Source organism: Urocitellus parryii, chromosome 2, assembly GCF_045843805.1.
Source record: "Urocitellus parryii isolate mUroPar1 chromosome 2, mUroPar1.hap1, whole genome shotgun sequence".
NCBI lineage: Eukaryota > Metazoa > Chordata > Mammalia > Rodentia > Sciuridae > Urocitellus > Urocitellus parryii.
Window position 1 is genome coordinate 35,921,039 of NC_135532.1, and position 18,477 is coordinate 35,939,515.

At 38.3% G+C, this 18,477-nt stretch overlaps 1 protein-coding gene across 2 annotated transcripts in view; it reads left to right on the top strand.

The window, feature by feature from the left end:
* Positions 1 to 18,477, top strand: part of Nek5 (NIMA related kinase 5) — a 52,551-nt gene that overhangs the window by 16,910 nt on the left and 17,164 nt on the right. The window contains exons 8-15 of one of the 2 annotated variants that reach the window (XM_077792443.1): positions 2,357 to 2,557; positions 2,636 to 2,717; positions 4,648 to 4,781; positions 8,417 to 8,601; positions 11,344 to 11,410; positions 12,386 to 12,502; positions 13,744 to 13,830; positions 15,997 to 16,089. In XM_077792443.1, the coding sequence (XP_077648569.1) occupies positions 2,357 to 2,557; positions 2,636 to 2,717; positions 4,648 to 4,781; positions 8,417 to 8,601; positions 11,344 to 11,410; positions 12,386 to 12,502; positions 13,744 to 13,830; positions 15,997 to 16,089 (966 nt within the window). Of the gene's footprint in view, positions 1 to 2,356; positions 2,562 to 2,635; positions 2,718 to 4,647; positions 4,782 to 8,416; positions 8,602 to 11,343; positions 11,411 to 12,385; positions 12,503 to 13,743; positions 13,831 to 15,996; positions 16,090 to 18,477 lie in introns of both variants that reach the window. The other variant, XM_026381851.2, reaches the window with a different exon arrangement.

Below are 18,477 nucleotides of genomic sequence, written 5' to 3' on the forward strand. Positions count from 1 at the left end.
GCTCACCTGTTCCTTTGCAATATTACTCTATGCCCTGTTTAGGATAGAATGTTCCATGGAAGTGCCTTGTGTGTGTCCCCTTCTCTTACTGAGCCCTTGGGTGTGGCCTACCCAAATGTCAGTCAACCTGCTGACAGTGGACATCATGAAGATAGACTCAGCCCCCTGAAACCTGACCCCTTGCCTCATTTGAATAGCTTCTCCTCAACAAAATGGGTGAGCGCTGCTCGCGCTCTCTCTCTCTCTCTCTCTCTCTCTCTCTCTCTCTTTCTCTCTCTCTCTCCCTGCAGACCCTTAAGGTCAGAGGAGCACAAACATTAATATTGTGGCAAAGCTGAGAGACACAGATAGATGAAGAGGAGAGCAGTGCTAAGACTCAGGGCATGATCCCTCATAGAGAACTGGCCCTTAGTTGCTGTTACTTAAATCTGGTCCATAGCTGCCATCCATATGGATGCAGGAGAACCCGTTATTCCAACACTGTCTTTTTCTTAAAAGATACTTCCAGACAGCCTGTTTACCATAGAATCCATATATAATTGACCATTACAGTCAGTACAATTAATCTAGTTATATGAGTGGAACTTCCAGTCTACACTGTAAGGCACATTAAAGGTGGACCTGGGAAATGCGTCCATACAAGTCTTTTCATAATCTTTACTTACCCACAAGCTCGTGAAGCTGCATGATTGTAAACTCTATAGCTGTAAATTTACTTTTCTGTGCCAGGTTTCTCAGTCATTATCATGATGAGTGGTTTAAACTCTCCTTTGATAGCTAATTTAATTTACTGAATCGTATTGGCACATTAGGTACCCAGTACCCTGGATTTCACTGGAGACTGGTCACATAGATGCCATCTCTCCTTGATATACACCAAATTTCTAGACTCCAGAAATAAACCAGATGTTCAACATAAACTATATCATTTACACAAATAGCTTAGGCAAAGAAAACCACTCTTAAGTTTCCAGGAATAGTGGGAATTCTCAAATCGAGTAGTTCCCAGACATCAGTTGAGGGCCAGCATTGAAGGCAGGCTTTTCTAAGAATGGCCTACTGTCAACTCCTAGGCAGCCATTGTCGTTATCGTATTTGTCAAAGGTCACACGCTGATTGTCTAACCAAAATCTGTACCTTCATCAGCACACCACAATGTTGAACTCTATGGTGATGTATAAATAGCTGAGGTGTTCACATGGTAGAAGATTTTCTAATTTATGATGAGTTTTTGAGGAGACAAGGGAATGTTGGTATTATATTAATTTTTAAAAAGCAAGAAGTAAAATTTCGTATCAGTATGACCTCAACTCTGTAAAATAAACATTGTTTTTGGAACGACTAGAAGGAAATACACCTCTAGGTGGAGAAATTATACCTATTTGCTTGACTAATTATGATTTCCTATGCCTTTTCACTTTTTTGTTTTGTTTTGTTTTTGTTTTTTGGTAAAAGGGATTGAATCCAGGGTGCTTAACCATCAAGCCACATCCCCAGCTCTTATAATGTCTATATTATTTTGAGACAGAGTCACACTAACTTGCTTAGGGGCCTTGCCAAATTTCAGCAACTGGCTTTGAATTCGTGATCCTCCTGCCTCAGCCTCCCGAGCCACTGGCATTATGTGTGTGCGCTACTATGCTTAGCTCCTATCTTTTTTTAAAAAACTTTTTATACTTTATTTTATTAGCTTACTTTTTTATATGATGCTAAGGATCAAACCCAGTGCCTCACATGTGCTAGGCAAGCGCTCTGCCACTGAGCCATAACCCCAGCCCCCTTTCCATTTTTTATGAGCAAATATTAATTTTAGAATAAGAAAAAATTTAAAGAAAACTTTTTTAGTTAAAAAGTTAAAATAGGGGCTGGTACATAGCTCAGTGGTAGAGTGCATGCTCAGCATGCATAGGACCTGAGTTCAATTCTCAATACCAAACCCAAACAAACTAAACCTCAGAAATTAAAACTAGCTGGGCACAGTGGTACACACCTGTAATCCCAGCAGCTTGGGAGGTTGAGGCAGGAGGATTGAAAGCCAGCCTCTGCAATTTAGCAAAGTGCTAAGCAACTCAGTGAGACCCTGTTTCTAAATAAAATACAAAATAGAGCTGGGGATGTGGCTCAGTGGTGAAATGCCCCTGAGTTCAATCCCCAATCCCCCCACACCAAAAAAAAAAAAAAAAAAAGAATAAAAAGGGCTGGGGGTCCTGAGGGCTTGCCTAGCACGCTTGAGGTGCTGGGTTCTATCCCCAGCACCATGAAAAATAAATAAAAACCATTATTTTTGTTTCTCGGGATATTTATTACTTTAACACAAGATGACTCTTCTCTGACATTGTTACCCTTGTCCTTTCAGTTCGAGGGCAGCAACCTGCACCAGCTGGTTCTGAAGATTTGTCAAGCGCATTTTGCCCCCATATCACCCAGGTTTTCTCGTGACCTGCGGTCCTTGATCCCTCAGCTCTTTAAAGTTTCTCCTCGGGATCGACCATCTATTAATTCCATCTTGAAAAGGCCCTTTTTAGAGAATCTGATTGCCAAATACTTGACCCCTGAGGTGAGTTTTGAGGTGATTCTGTTTTGTTGGGCAGAGATTTGAGTTGGCGGTTTCCTTGACACTTGTATTGGATTTTAGGTCATTCAGGAAGAATTCAATCATATGCTCAGATACAGAGCAAAATCATCTGCCTCCCCACCTGCTGGAAAGATGGTCCAGGGTAAGAATGATTTACCATGCAATCAAAGAGCATTTATGGCCAGCGCCGTGGCACACTTCTATAATCCCAGTGACTTGGGAGGCTGAGGCAGGAGGATCTCGAATACAAAAGTCAGCCTCAGCAAAGGCAAGGCTGCTAAGCATCTCAGTGAGATCCTGTCTCTAAATAAAATACAAAATAGGGCTGGGGATGTGGCTCAGTGGCAGAGTGCTTGCCTACTATTCATTCCTTGGGTTCTAATCCCAGCAATGAAAAGGAAAAAGCATTTATGATCCTTTTGTGGTTCATAGTCCCAATGACTGAGTTTTCACAGCTTTGTGTGTGATGTCAACACATTATTTGTCTAATATTTTTTAAAAAGCATTTATTCTACGTGTCTCATATACTGAATTTATTGAGTTACAGAGCTGGCAATGTTAGCGGAGGAATTCCATTAAATATATTGAACATGGACATTTAGAAAATATGCACAGTATGAACAGGAGAGAAATCACCTTGTTATCACGTAGTGACCAGTGAGTGTGTTGGAGAAGTTGTATATGTAGCTCAAGATATCCTGGGGGGTTCAGCTCCTTTCTTCTTATAATTTAGGAACCTTCCAGAAGCTTTGAGAGGTCAAATCCAAGTTTAACATTTGTATGGGAAGGGATAGAGTGGGAGAAGGTTCACAGACGGACATGAAATAATGTAATGAAGTTTTTTACATTTTTCCCCCCCAGACATAGAGAGGATGGACTGGTAATTAGAATTCCTGGGGGTGTAGCACAATGGTACAGTATGTGCCTAGCATGCACAGGTGCACAGGGCCTGGGTTCTATCTCTAGCACCACACCAAAAAAAAAAAAAAAAAAAAAAAAAAAGAAGAAGAAGCATTCTCTTACAAAGAGAACTCTACATCTCTACATTGGAGCTGAAGTTAGGATCTTGGACCAAATTGAAAATAGTGTGAGCTCCAAAGGAAGCAGATGTTATTTTATGGTACTGGTAAGTAGAGAGAACAATTTTGGTCATGGTGTCAAGAATTAGCCAAAGTGATGAAATACTAAATGTGCATGCATGTGGGGTGTACACTAAACAAGAGAAAATGACTAATTCAACTGATGATGTGAAAGTAAGAGCAGGAGAATTTATCCATAATCAAATTTCTGGACTGAAAGGATCAGAAGGAGTAGAAAATCTCTCCGAGGCACCTGTGATGAGGAAATGTCATCCAATGTGCTAGAGAAGCTGACATTGAGGAAAGTCATAAAGGGAAAATGAGTTCATCTATCAGGCTAGATTGAGAATGTTTGAAAATAGATAAGTAGAGGGTGAGAGAAAATACATCATCCACATTTCTGATATAGGAAAAGGAAAACAAGAATGAATTTTAATGGAGGCAAAGACAAATATGTTAAAAGGAATATTTCAAACAATGATAAGATAGGAATAGTGTTGCCTGATAACCCAAGCTGTCGTGACTACATTTAATTACTTTTATAATTATAAATTGTTTTTATAAATATTTACATTGATTCCTCTTTTTATAAGTAGTGTTATTCATTGCTCGAAATTTATAAAGAAACTCTGGGGGAAATGGTTTTATTTTCTTTAAAAATGCAGAGAATGCATAGTGATATTTCTTTTTTTATTTTAATTTTTTAAAAGTACTTTTTTTTTAGTTTTAGGTGGACACAATATCTTTATTTTACATTTATGTGGTGTTGAGGATCGAACCCAGTGCCTCATGCATGGTAGGCGGCGAGTGCTCTACCACTGAACCACAATCCTAGCCACCATAGAGATATTTCATCAGTGATTCTCTGTGTATAAAATATCTCTGGCCTGAGTAAACTTACTGTGTTATGAAATGTGTTTGTACTTAAGTATCAATAGTAAAGGTGTAAGAAAAAAATTCAAAACTAAAGTTGTTTTATTTTGGTTAAATAAGATTCTAAAATACAGCGAGTGAAATTCCAGGGAAAGTTCCCTCCACGATCAAGAATATCAGTGCCATTTGAAAGGAAGGCTGTATTACCTAGAAAAAAATGGAGACCACCAGCTGGAACCCAGAAGCCCACGTCTGTGAGTTATGCTAATCCCATCCTCTGGTTCTTTAGCTAAGGTATACTCTGAAAAATCCACCTGCACATGTTCACATACTACAAGCAAATTAATTTTGGAATCCATTAGTTTCATACTTAAAATAAAATCATTCTGTAGTGAGCATTAAAGTATACTTTATATATATAAATAAAAATAAAGGTCCATCAAAAACTAAAATAAATAAATTTATTTATTTATTTATTTATATAATCTCCCCACCAGCGTTGGGGCTTGAACCCAGGGCCTGATTCATGCTAGGCAAACACTTTACCACTAAGCTATATCCCAGCCCTAATTGGTGTTGGTTTTGTGTTTATTTTTGTGGTCCCGGGGATTGAAACCAGGAACATTCTATCATTGAGCTATATCCCTATCCCTTTTTAAATTTTATTTTGAGATAGGATCTCCATAAGTTTCCCAGACTGACCTCCAACTTGTGATCCTCCTGCCTCAACCTCTCAAGTAGCTGGGTTCCTAGCTAATATTTTTGTGTATTTGATTTTTTTTTTTTTTTTTTTTTTTGCTTTTTCTCAATGCTAGGGCCTGAACCCAGGGCTTGGCACGTGCTAGGCAAGCACACTACCACTGAGTTATAGCCTATATTTTTTTTTAAAAATGAATGCTTTGTTTTCTTTCAATTATACATTAGCTTTATTTTTCTTTTTATTACTGAAATTTTTCTAATTTCTTTGTTTATATTAAAAGTTTTTCTTATAGGACAATTGAGTAAGACAACAACAGAAAACATTGCATTTTGTACATCAAGTTCTAACCTGTTACATATGTAATTGAAGAGTTTTATTATATAATAATTGAACTTTAATCAGTGAATTAAAGCCAGGGATGCTTTACCACTGAGCTACAGCCCCACTCCCTTTTATTTTTCATTTTAAGACACCATCTTGCCAAATTGCTGAGGCTGGCCTTATACTTCTGATTCTCCTGCCTCAGATTCCCAAGTTGCTACAATTACAGGAGTTTGCCATGGCCCCCAGCCCCCTGGAGATCCTTTATACTGAGTTATTTGAATCTACTTAAACAGTGTTTGTTGTTGTTGGTTGGTTGTTGTTTTTTAGGTCATGCTGTAGAATGCTTCTGAAACATAAATGATAAAATGGTCATTGCCCTTATTTATTTATTTGGTGATGATCAAACCCAGGGCCTCCTGCATGCTAGGACTAGCACTGAGCTACATCCCCAGTCTGAAGAACTGTATTTTTAAAGAAGGCTCATGGTATAATTAGAGGACATTTTGTTTTTTCCCCTTTTTCTTTTCTTTTCATTTCCTTCCTTCCTTCCTTCCTTTCTTTTTTTTTTTTTTTCTTCTATCTTTATGTTTGAACTCAGGGTCTTATACATGCTAGGCAAATGTTCTACCACTGAGCTACACCACCAGCCCTAGAGGACCATGTGGAAGTACATTTACTACATGTTTGCTTAGTATATAGACATTTTAGAAAACGTATTGATACATAAACAGTTTTTCTAAACTGTTGTTAAAATGTTGCCCTTCATTTGATAAAATATGGATTAACTATTAAAAAATAAGAAAAGTGTGTTGGGATACAGAATACTCTGACCCAGACCTGTAGGAGAAAAAACATCTAAAAGATTTGGGGGTGGATTAAGTCAGGAGAACTGTCAAGCAAGTTGACATCTTTTCCAATTATTTGAACAGCTTCTGCTGATGCAATAAAATAAATGGATCTGCACAGAAACCATCTCAGATGTTCCCATTACTGACTTGGATTTTAGAGAAAAATCCTAAAGAAGCCGTTTTTTATTCCTTTTTTTTTAACCATTTTCTGTTTTTTTTTTAATCCCTTAATCAAGATTTATTTCAAGACTTGAAAACATTCGGACTAATAAAAAGGAGCTACTATAATTTTTTATAATACAAAAACATTTAATTAAAAACTTTTTAAAAAGTAGACACAATGGGAGGGGACTGGAGTTCTGGCTCAGTAGTAGAGTGCTTGCCTAGCATGCATGAGGCACTGGGTTTGATCCTCAGCACCACATACAAATAAATAAAAATAAAGGTCCATCAACAACTAAAAAGATATTAAAAAAAGAAAAGTAGACACAATCAACTAACCCTAAGCAGCACACCATATATGATATTCAACAGCAATGGCATTTAACAAAATATGAGGTGACAGTAAGACATCAAAGAACTTCCAAAGTCTAAATAGAACATAATTAACAGCAAAGTATTCAGATTAAACAAACAAAAATCTATAGTTACACTTTTCATATTTATTAACTGTGTCTAAACAATTTTCAACAACTAACTCAGTACTACCTTTTTCTGGGTTGTATGTATTCAGGTGTAATTGTAACTACTTTTCACTTTCAAAGATTTTAAAAATAAACATACAGTTTCTGTATAGACCAATAAACCAAGTTTTATATGTATCTTAGTATTTAAATAAAACTATAAAAAAAGAGCCATTTATGTAAGTTGAAGAGGGTCAGGTATATATAATTCCATGATCCAGCTAACATGTGAGCCAGATAGCTTTACAAAGAACATAGGATGTAACATTTTCCTTCCTTTCATTTAAGTTTTATTTGTTTGTTTGGTTATTCATGTTCCCAATTACTTAGGTCTTTACAGGGACTTGATCTCTTTTTTTCCCCTCCTCTTTTATTAGCAACTGTTAAACAGGCAGAGTTGTCAAATTCAAACTTAAATTGAGGACATTTTGTTCTTTAGCTCAGGTCTTGTCTGGCTTTCTTATCTGAATATGGCCTGATTCTTATCTTCTAATGTGTTGACCTCTGTTTGTCTCTGGAATGAGATAAACCTGTGTTTCTGGTTGGGAAGAGTTGGTAGGGAGGAATAGCTTGGAGGGTTATTATGCCCATTCCAACCTTTGTATTCCTGGTGTTTTCTCAGCAAGATTGACTCAGTGATTCAGCATCTTCTATTTTTCAAGCCCTGATACCTTGCTTTTACTCAATTTATTAGAAACCACCAGTAAGGCAAACCCCCAAATCTGTGAGTTGCACTTTAGCTTTTATTCTCCCATAAAGTACAGTAAGGTATAAGAAAGTTTATAAAAAATAGAAAACAATAGGTCTGTGATAGTGGTAGAGCACTGGCCTGGCATGTGTGAAGCTCTGGGTTTGATCCCCAGCACCACATATAAATAAATAAATAATCCATTGAAAACTAAAAAAAAAAAAAAAAATTTAAATAGAAAACAATAATTATGAGTAAACTTTCAGAACTTGGCTGGGCATATTAAATATTTTTCACATACTAGACATGAAAATATATGTGATTCAAAATTACAAAAAAGATTATAATTATAAACTGCTGTACTCAAGTACTTAGATTTCTAAGGTCTTTTCAATTATAGGATTTGGGGGCTCTAACATCATTTTTCTCTAAAACAGGTCTAGAATAAAAACAAAAATCTACCTTCAATGCTTGGTCATGGTAGCCATCAAATGGTCAATTATAGATTTATATGATGTCTTTAAAAGGAATCTTCCTGGGGATATAGCTCAGTTGGTAGAGTGCCTTTCATGCATTAGGCCCTGGGTTCAATCCCCAGCACACACACACACACACAAAATCTTCCCTCTTCTTTTCAATCTCTCAGATAAAAATGATAGAAAGGCCCAAACTTGATGCAGTTTGTGGACATTATGATTTTTATTATGCTCAACTTGACTTGTTGAGGAAGAGAGCCTGTGAACCAAGTGATCACCACGTTCTTCAGAAAGACTCTGGAACTGAGGAGAATTCTAATCAAGAAGAAAGTCACAGTCCGTCACCTGCTCAATGGTAATGTGGCAGTCTAACCTAAGCTTCTATCCTCTGAAAATATCTTTTTGTATCAGCATTTTTTTTTTTTTTTTGTCTGTTGGTTTTGAGACAAGAGTCTTGCCGAATTGCCCAGAGTGGTATCGAATTCCTGGGCTCAAATGATCCTCTGTCTCATTTATCAGCTCTGTTTTCTAAAATCCTCCTAAATTCTCCTAAAACAAATAATTGAGGAAGAATTTATACAATCTTCACTTTAAACTCTTCATTCAATTTCTTGGCCCTTTTTTTATCTCAAATATGGTGTAGCTTATTTTCTTATTTATAGAGCCATTTAACTGTAGGCAAGCTTCATTTTCTCAAAATATATATATATTTTTTAACCCAGGGGCAGCTTGATCACTGAGCCATATCCCCAGCCTTTTTTATTATTTTAAGACAGGGTCTTGCTAAGGTTGGCCATAGATTTGCCATCTTCCAGCCTCAGCCTCCCCTGTCATTGGGATTTACAGGCACATTCTTGAATTTTTAATGTTTTTTTTTTCTCCTTCTTCCTAGTGAGTTTTACTCCCAAGGGGTGAATAAAACAGTTGTATTTATTTCATTTTCCAAGGAGTTTATTCATAAGAATCATGAATAATTTAATTATTAAAACCAAATGATCACTTAAGAATATTAGAAAAGTGAAATAGATTTCATTCATCGTTTATATTCTAGGGAGGTACAAAATATGTATACATTCAAAAAAGAATACTATACTGAAACTGCCTTTAATTAAAAGTTTACCCTAACAAATTTCTGCAGATCTAGAGTATTTTCTTTTTATTCTTTTCTTGTTTGTTTTGTTTTTTACTCTAATATCACTGTTCCTGTGTTCAAAATGATGGATAGCCATCACAGGCATAAAGACCTAAGTCTGAGAGGTGGTTTTGTTTTTGCATTGTGCAAAACAAAACCCCAGGGCCTCCTGCATGCTAGGAAAGCACTCTACCACTGACCTACATACATCCTCACTTTATTTTTTTTTAAATGTTTTTGCCATCACTTTTTGTTGTTGTTCTCGTTGTTGTTCAGGGCTAGCGATTTGCTAACTTTGTTAACTTTGGTTATTTATTGTTGAGTGTGTGTGTGTGTGTGTATGTGTGCACGCACATGTATATCTTGGGAGATTGAACCCAGAACCTCATAAATTCCAGGCAAGTGAAATTTTGGATGAATCATATGTAATGAATCACTATGTAATAGTAATCTCATCAATAATTAGTGAAAATTACATGAGGAAGAGTGGTAAAAGAATGATTTCTTCAGGAATTCACAATGGGAAAATTAGGCATTTTAATTTTAAAGATAAAATGGGTTGGGCTGGGGTTGTGGCTCTGTGGCAGAGCACTTGCCTAGCACTGGGTTTCATCCTCAGCACTACATATAAATAAATAAAGGTCCATCAACAACTAATAAATATTTTAAAAAATAAAATAAAATGGGTGCTGGTATGGTTTTATTCACCATCATACCCACTTGATCAAAACAAATTATATGTTCCATTAGTTCAAACTGTAATACCCATGTAGGACTTAATTAGTAAGGGATATGAATTTTCCCTGCAAACTGGGAACAGTCAGAAAACTCCCTTCATCTTTTCTCAGACCTGGAAAAATAGATCTTCCATTCTTTGTCTAGATATTGGAACTGCCAAACTATCAATTGTTGTGACTCTGTATTATTTGTCTCCCAAACTCTCACATGAAATGTTAGAAACTCCTTCTCTTCCTACATGTCCCTGCCCTGTCATAGCTCCATCTTGCTGTATCCCAGGATACCCCCTGGTGAGTAGTTTACCCTCCCCATTGCTCCCAGCTTTTGCTCCTATGGAACTCCCATTCAAGGCGATGAGCTAGAGGAACAGGGTTTATTCAGGGCTGAGGGGATAGAGAGAATGTCTTTTGGATATTTTTTCTAATGAATATACTATTCCAGTTGGTTCTTTCAAGGGTTCAAGGAATGAGTGCTACAGTTTAGCTCTTTTTCAGTTCAAGCGCTCTCTGTGTGCCCTGGGCCAGACACCTTCACGGCCTATTCTTTTCTAAACCCCATTTCAATTCCTGTTAAATGGCATTGTGTCCATTTTACAGGTGAGGAACTAAGATGTAGGAACTTTAACTAGTTATCATTTAAAACAACTTTTAAAACAACTATTAACTTGACTCTGTAAATTGGGGACCTCTCATTGTGATGTTCTTTAAAGAGTTATTTCTGACATTATAGCTCTGTCTTTGGAAACCCTAGAAATTACTGGTATCACCAAATATTTTATCACATAGTTCGTCCTGTGTTCTGAAATGTAGTAGTTTTTATTTAGCAAACTATAATTATAAGAAATTCTTTGTGAACATTCTATAATTTTGACCTACACTTCTTGAACTTGAAACTTAAAGGTGGGCTGAGCATGGTGGTGTACCCCTATAATCCCAGAGGCTCAGGAGGCTGAGGCAGGAGGATCATAAGTTCAAAGCTAACCTCAGCAATTTAGCAAGACCCTAAACAATTTAATGAGACCCTGTCTCAAAATAATAAATTTTAAAAAGGGCTGGGGTGTAACTCAGTGGTTAAGCAACCCTGAATTCAATCCCTGGTTCAAAAAGGAAAAAAAAAAAAGCCAAAAGTGCATTGTGAATTTCATTACTAAGCTGAAAATCCACTTGTCACATTGGTGCCTAAGGGTAGTTAAAATTCTACTCAAGCTGAACTTCCTTATTTCCTAAGGCCTGCTGAGTATCTTCAAAGGAAAATTGAAGCTCAACAATATAAGTTAAAAGTGGAAAAGCAATTGGTAAGTAAAATACTAAATATGGGAGGCAATTAGAAATTTGCTGGTTTCTCTGTTTGCACATATTCATGGATCTTTAAGTCAGAGTTTATTCCACTAGAAGGGCAAGACTACCTTTCATCTTTCCCTAATTTTTAATTGCTACAGAAGAATAATGGGAAGAAGTTTGAATCAGAGTCTGGAAAACCCCAAAAAGGTTTTGTCCCTGGATCTAACAATTGCTGTTAACCTTGAACAACCCTTCTGAGCCTCAACTTCCTTTTCTATGAATGATCACTTTGGAGTGAAGGACCTTCTCCTGGTCCCTTTCAGTGTTGCACTTCTTTGATTCTGTTTTATTCATTTTTTGAGCTAGCTATGATTATATTTTATTAAAGACTTTTCTACACATTAAATCAAGTAATTACAGGGCTGGGTTGTGGCTCAGTGGCAGAGTGCTTGCCTAGCACATGTGAGGCACTGAGTTCAATCCTCAGCACCACAAAAATAAATAAAGGCATTGTGTCCATCTACAACTAAAAAAATAAAAAAAAAATTACTTTATTTGAGTTGAAAAGTTAACCTTTAACCTTTAGTACTGTCTCAGAATTCTGGGGCTGAGCCCAGGCTGCAAACACATCCCATTTGTGTCACTCATATTTTGAACTGCTCAAAAGTAGAGTTCTAATCCTCTACCCAGTCACAGAGCTTTAATTTCACATTTATAATTTACCACTTCAGAAGAGGAATATTGGTGTCTCGAATGATAGCATAAAATATCAGTTGCTTAGAATAAAGACCATAAACGTTTGCATTTTTAAAAAGTGTTCAGTGTTTCATACTTGAATTAAAAGAAATTTCTACTACTTGCCACAAAATAATTCCCCACTACCAAGTTTTCTCGGTGATATTTTTATCTGTCAGATAAAGTTAAGATCAAATCAGAAGATGTTTCCAAAATGCAAGAATGGTTTATAAATGATTTCATTCAATAAACAGGGTCTTCGTCCATCTTCTGCTGAGCCAAATCACAACCAGAGACAAGAGATTAGAAGGCGTGGAGAAAAGCCTCAATTCCAGGAGCTGCAGTTTAGAAAAAACGAAATGAAGGACCAGGTTAAAACATGGTCTAATACCAGGGCTACGATTGTGTGTTGTTTGTTTGTTTTCTACACCCTCAGCTCCTACCATTGTTTCTATGACTCTGTCTTGCTCTGTCCTAGGGTGCTGCTTCTGTTTCCCACAGGGTGCCTGGGAGGGAGCTGTACACACACAATCTGTCAAGCACTATGCTGGGTGTTTTAGGAGCAGAAGTAGCTATTTCATTTGCTCAGAGAATACAACATAGCTAAATTCATAAGGCCTCTTTCCTTGGATTGATAGAGTAACTGTCGATAACCTATTTAGAATTTTTATTAGTTTGCCAAATCTGGTGTAAGGAAGTACAATAGGCTGGGTGGTTTAAAATAACAGAAATTTATTGTCTAACATTTCTGGAGGCTAGAAGTGCAAAACCAAAGTGTTGTCAGTCCCATGACCCTGTGAAGTTCTATAAGGGAATCCTTCTTTGCTTCTTCCTAGCTTCTAGCTTGGCTGGCAATCTTTGGCACTCCTCAGCTTACAGCAACAGAACTCCAAACTCCGCCTTTGTTGTGCGGCCTTCTCCTTAGATCTGTGTCTATACATGGCTGTCTTTTTGAAAGAACACCAGCCACATTGAACTAGGGACCAGCATGACCTCATTTAAACTAATTACATCTGTAGTGACCCTATTTCCAAATAAGGTCACATTCAGAGACACTGGAAAGGAGGTAGGACTTAACACATATTAACCATATCAGGATTATATATAAAAGTAAAATGTGTAAAATAACTTTACATCATTAATTCATTTGTGGTTATATATGAACATGAGCTCTGTATCCCACACCAGTGTATCACTCACAGGATGTGAAATGCCACAGTCAAAATAAGGCAGATTATCATCTTAAGCAGCCAGAGGTTTCTAATGCTTATTTTATATTATATGTTAAAAAAATTGTAGGCTAGGGCTGGGGATGTGGCTCAAGTGGTAGCGGTCTCGCCTGGCATGCGTGCAGCCTGGGTTCGACCCTCAGCACCACATACAAACAAAGATGTTGTGTCCGCCGAGAACTAAAAAATGAATATTAAAATTCTCTCTCTCTCTCTCTCTCTCCCCCCCCCACTCTCTCTTTAAAAAAAATTAAAAAAAAAGAAGCAGCCTTTAATCATTAAAAAAAAATTGTAGGCTAGACAGAGGTTATTTTCATTATATGTTGTTTCATTATATATGTTTCATGAATGTTGTTAACAAACATTTCGTTTTTGTTTTGCAGGAATATTGGAAACAGTTAGAGGAAATACGCCAACAATACCACAGTGACATGAAGGAAATTAGAAGGAAGATGGAAAGAGAGCGGGAGGTAAATTCACTCTTCTAGAGGAAACACTTCTATCAATTAAGAGCTGTTTAAATGAGTAGGTGTTAAAAGCAATGATCTTGACCCAGGCGTGTAGCTCAGTGGTAGATCTCTTGTTTGGCATGCCCAAGGCCCTGGGTTTAATCCCCAGCACCAAAAAGGAAAACAAAAAGTAATGATCTCTTTGTAGATAGGATAAAGTTTTATTATAGATAAAAGCATACAAAATTCTTTTTTAAATAGGAAAGCTATCAGACCAAATAAAAGCTTCATTTTATTATGATTTACTAGTGAGACCCTGTCTCAAACAAAAAGGGTTGTGAGTGTAACTGAGTGGTAGAACACTTGCCTAGCATGCACAAGTCCCTGAGTTCAATGCCCAGTACCACATACACATACACACAGACAAACACAAACACACATACTTATTGATTTTCTTCGTTATCAGTCAGTATTTACTGAGCAACTACTTCAGGCCAGATCTGGATCAGATGCAGAAAGTTCAAAATGAGAATGAATTCATGTTCGTAAGGAGGAATAAAACCAAATATCTAGAGTTGATTCAGTTCAATATGGGCAGGCCGAATGTTCTAAAGTCTATACAGTCATGAGCAGCATAGGTTTTGGTCAGTAATGAACCATATATATAATGGAGGTCCAAAAAGATTATACTCCCTAGTGATGTTGTAGCTTGGTTTGTGTAACTACAGCCTCTGATGTTCACACAATGACAAAGATGCATTTCTCAGAACATATTCCTATCGTTAAGTGATGCAAGACTGAAAAGGCAAAATTTAAATATAGCTGAGAATGATTCTTAAAAATTCTGTAAAGGTGCCACATTGGAAATTGATCTTTTCCAGAATTGTAGCAGATTGCTGCTTCTTCAGTAGATGAAGCAGCTAGCCTGTGTCTTGAGTATGCAGTATGAAAATCACTTGGATATTTTAATCCTAGCTGTGCTCTGGAATGCCCCTCCTTTGAGAGATCTGTGGTCTCCCATCTCCCACCACTTGGCTGTGTGCTTGTTGAGTAGAACCCACACAACAGAAATTGATGTCTCTTTCTCTCTCTCCCTTTTCCCGCCATGTTCCTCCACCTCTAGTGCATATGGCAGAATTACAATAAATTAAATGATGGCCCAATTCAATTGTATGTGTAAGAATACAGGCTAGAGTTTTCACATATCCTATCTCATTTAGACCCCAAACAGAGAAGTTGAGTGACTTAGATATTACAAGGCAGATTGAATATTAAAATATCTGACTCTAGAACTGGGAATGTAGCTCAGTGGTAGAGCTCCTATTTAGCATGTATGAGGCCCTGGATTTGATCCCCAGCACATATATACATACATACTTAAATCTGACTCTGACACTTTTGTTCTTTCTAGCAGATGTAGTTCTACTCATAAATAGTCGGAAAGATAAGACAATATATGAAACAAGGATAGAACAAGCAAGACTGACTAGAGTTAAGCTGTGTGCTCAGGAGCAAAGATAAGAAGGCTGAGTAAGGGGAACATTTTTTATGGAGGAAGGGGGTGGGACTAAGCTAGTCTGAGAAGAAGAGTTGAATTTAGAGGCCGAGCTAAGGAGAAAGCTTTGGAAGAACCACGCAAAGATTCCAACAGGATGTGCTGGAAGGGCAGCTTGCTCTCCAGAGCAGAGGTTTTGTTCGTGATGGGGAGCCTTGTGCTGGTATCAACCTTATATTTAAGGCAGGTCTGTGATAGGAAACCTGAGTCCAAGAAAGATGGGTAGCAGACATTTTTGTTTTGGTGGTCCTGGGGATTGAAACCAGAACTCCAGGCATCCTAGGCAAGCACTGGGTAGCAGACATTTCTAGAAAGATTATGAAAGAATTTAAGAAATGCTGGAAGTAGCCACAGGGAAAAGGAATTATAAGGCTCTAGGCCTGGGGTGTAGCTCAGTGGTAGAGTGCTTTTCTAGCATGCATGAGGCTCTGGTTCAATCCCCAGCACCAATACACACACACACACACACACACACACACACACACACACACACACACAGGCTTTATCCAGTCTCTCTGTCAGCAGGGATGTGTCTCTCACTAGACCTACTCAGACCCTGGTGGAGAGTTAGGAAGTTGCCTTCAGCATTCATGCAGAATCATTCCTGTTGACTGTGTACACTTTGTGTTAAGGAGAACTCAAAAATCAGTCATCACACCTATTTGGTGAAGAAGAGTGGCCTGCCCATCCACCAAGAAGCACCTGAGGAGGAAGCATCTGTGCAGGTAGGACCCCTGTTGCTAGATATACATGTGTTTTAGTCAGCATTTTTGTTGCCATGACCAAAGGACTTGAGAAGAACAATTTTAGAGGAGGAAAAGTTTATTTTGGCTCACACTTTCAGAAAGGTTCAGTTCATGCTTGGCCACTCCATGGCTCTGGGCCCTAGGTGAGGCAGAACATCTTGGAGGAAGGGTGTGGCTAAGAGAAGAGAGAGAGAGAGCTCTGGTCGCCAGAGACAAAATATAAACCCATTGACCTACTTCCTCCAGCCACATCCTACCTGCCTCCCACACACTTAATCCATTATCAGTGGTTTAATCCACCTTTAGGTTACAGCTCTCATAATCTAGTCATTTCACCTCTGAACATTCTCTTTTTGGACCCAGGGATTGAACCCAGGGGCATTTAACCACTGGACCACATCCCCAGCCTTTTCTAATTTTTTTTTAAGTTGCCTAGGGCCTCCCTAAGTTATTAAGGGTGGCCTTGAACTTGTGGTCCTCTTCTTTAGCCTCCCAAGTTGCTGGAATTATAGGCGTGTGCTCTCATGCCTGGCTCCTCTGAACATTCTTTCATTGTCTCACACATGAGATTTTGGGGACACCTCATATCTAAACCATACCAATGAACTTCTCTGCAAGGTTGCTCTAGCCTGGTGGTTCTTATCTCTCACTGTGCAACAGAATCTTGTGGTGGCCTTTTAAAAACTCAGAGCTCTCTTTGTCCGTTTCTTTCTCCAGTTTCATGCTGCTGTTCCTCTCACATCAGATGTGCTGTTTGTCACTAGTTTACTTTGTACTTTCTGGGTTAGTTTACAGCCTATAAATAGGACCATACTATACTTGCTTTCTAATGTCTGGCTTCATTTGACATAATAAATGTTGAGATTTATCCATGTTTTGATATTAATAGTGTTACAGGCTGAGGTCTTCCAGGAAACTGAGGCAGCACAAAGAACCCCCTTAAAACCTCAATTCTTATGATCAAGTCAGAAAAATTTTAGATGTGTCACTCATAGTAAGGAGCAATCAGTTTATTAGAAGGGATGGAAAAGGGGAAAGGGGACACTCTTGGGAGGGAGTGGGTCTTCTCAGAGAGGAGAGGGACAGTGTGCCTCTCCTGCATTCCAGTTTCATAGGGGAATCAGAGAAGTTTCCAGAGAGTCCTATCCAGGTCCACTTTTGACTGACAGCAGGATGATATCAGACTTTCAAGTCCCCACTGCTATGACAACTCTATGTCATTTTGGCCCATGCTTACACATTATCATTTGGATTGTTAACCAATCTGTGAGAATTCTTACATATTTTATGGTTAGGAGGAATGATCCTTATCTCCCAAAGTTTCGGGATCTGGTCTGCAAAAAGGGTCACAAAAGTCTCTCCCTTCAGGGTAACTTGGATTCCTGTTATCGACATTATTTTGGGCCTGCGTTTCTCTTGTAGATAACAGGTAGTTTGCTGAGGAATGTGACATATCCTGTCCACTTAGGCCAGGCAGGGCTGCAGGTAAATTGCTTCCCAGAAAAGAAAACATGTGGGGGTCAGCACAGTGGGCTCATTTTATAGAATTATTCCCTTAACCTCCTGTTCCCATCATTCACATTTGTCTGTCCCCTATCAATAGTATCATTCCTCTTTATTGCTGAGTATATTCCATCAAGTGACTGTATCAAAATCTGTTTATCCATTCAGCTATAGATGGATATTTTGGTTGTTTCCAGCTTATTACAAATAAACATATAAGTTTTTGTGTGAACATATGTTCCTTTTCTTTCTTTTGGATAAATAGAGTGGACAGGAGTGACTGGATTATATAATAGATTTATATTTAACTTTTCTTTTCCCCCCAGTGTTGGGGATGGAACCCAGGGCTTCACACATGCAAAGCAAGTGTCCTACCACCAAATTATACCCCCAGACACCCCTCTTTTTAAAAATAAGAAATAGACTCTTGTTGTGTTGCCTAGGCAGATCTCAAACTCTCAGTCTTCCTGTCTCAACCTCCTGAGCAGCTAGAACTACAGATAGGCACCACCACACCTGACTGGTATGTTTAACTTTTTAAGACACTGCCAAATGGGTTTGCAAAGTGGTTGAACTGATACATTCCCACAGGCTGTAGGAGAGCTCCAGTTCTCTTTTGGCACAGCTCCCTCCTCTCTGGCAGGGAGTCTGCCAGTCTCAGCATCCCTCCACCAAGCCCTGCAAACTCTCTGGAGACTTGGGGGGGGGCAGGGGGGGCTGGGTGTGGTGGCTCAGGTCTCTAATCCTCAAGGCTCAGGAGACTGAGGCAGGAGGATCAAAAGTTCCATGCCCATCTTAGCAATTTAGTGAGACTCTGTTTCAAAATAAAAGCTAAAAAGGGCTGAGAATGTAGCTCAGTGGTAA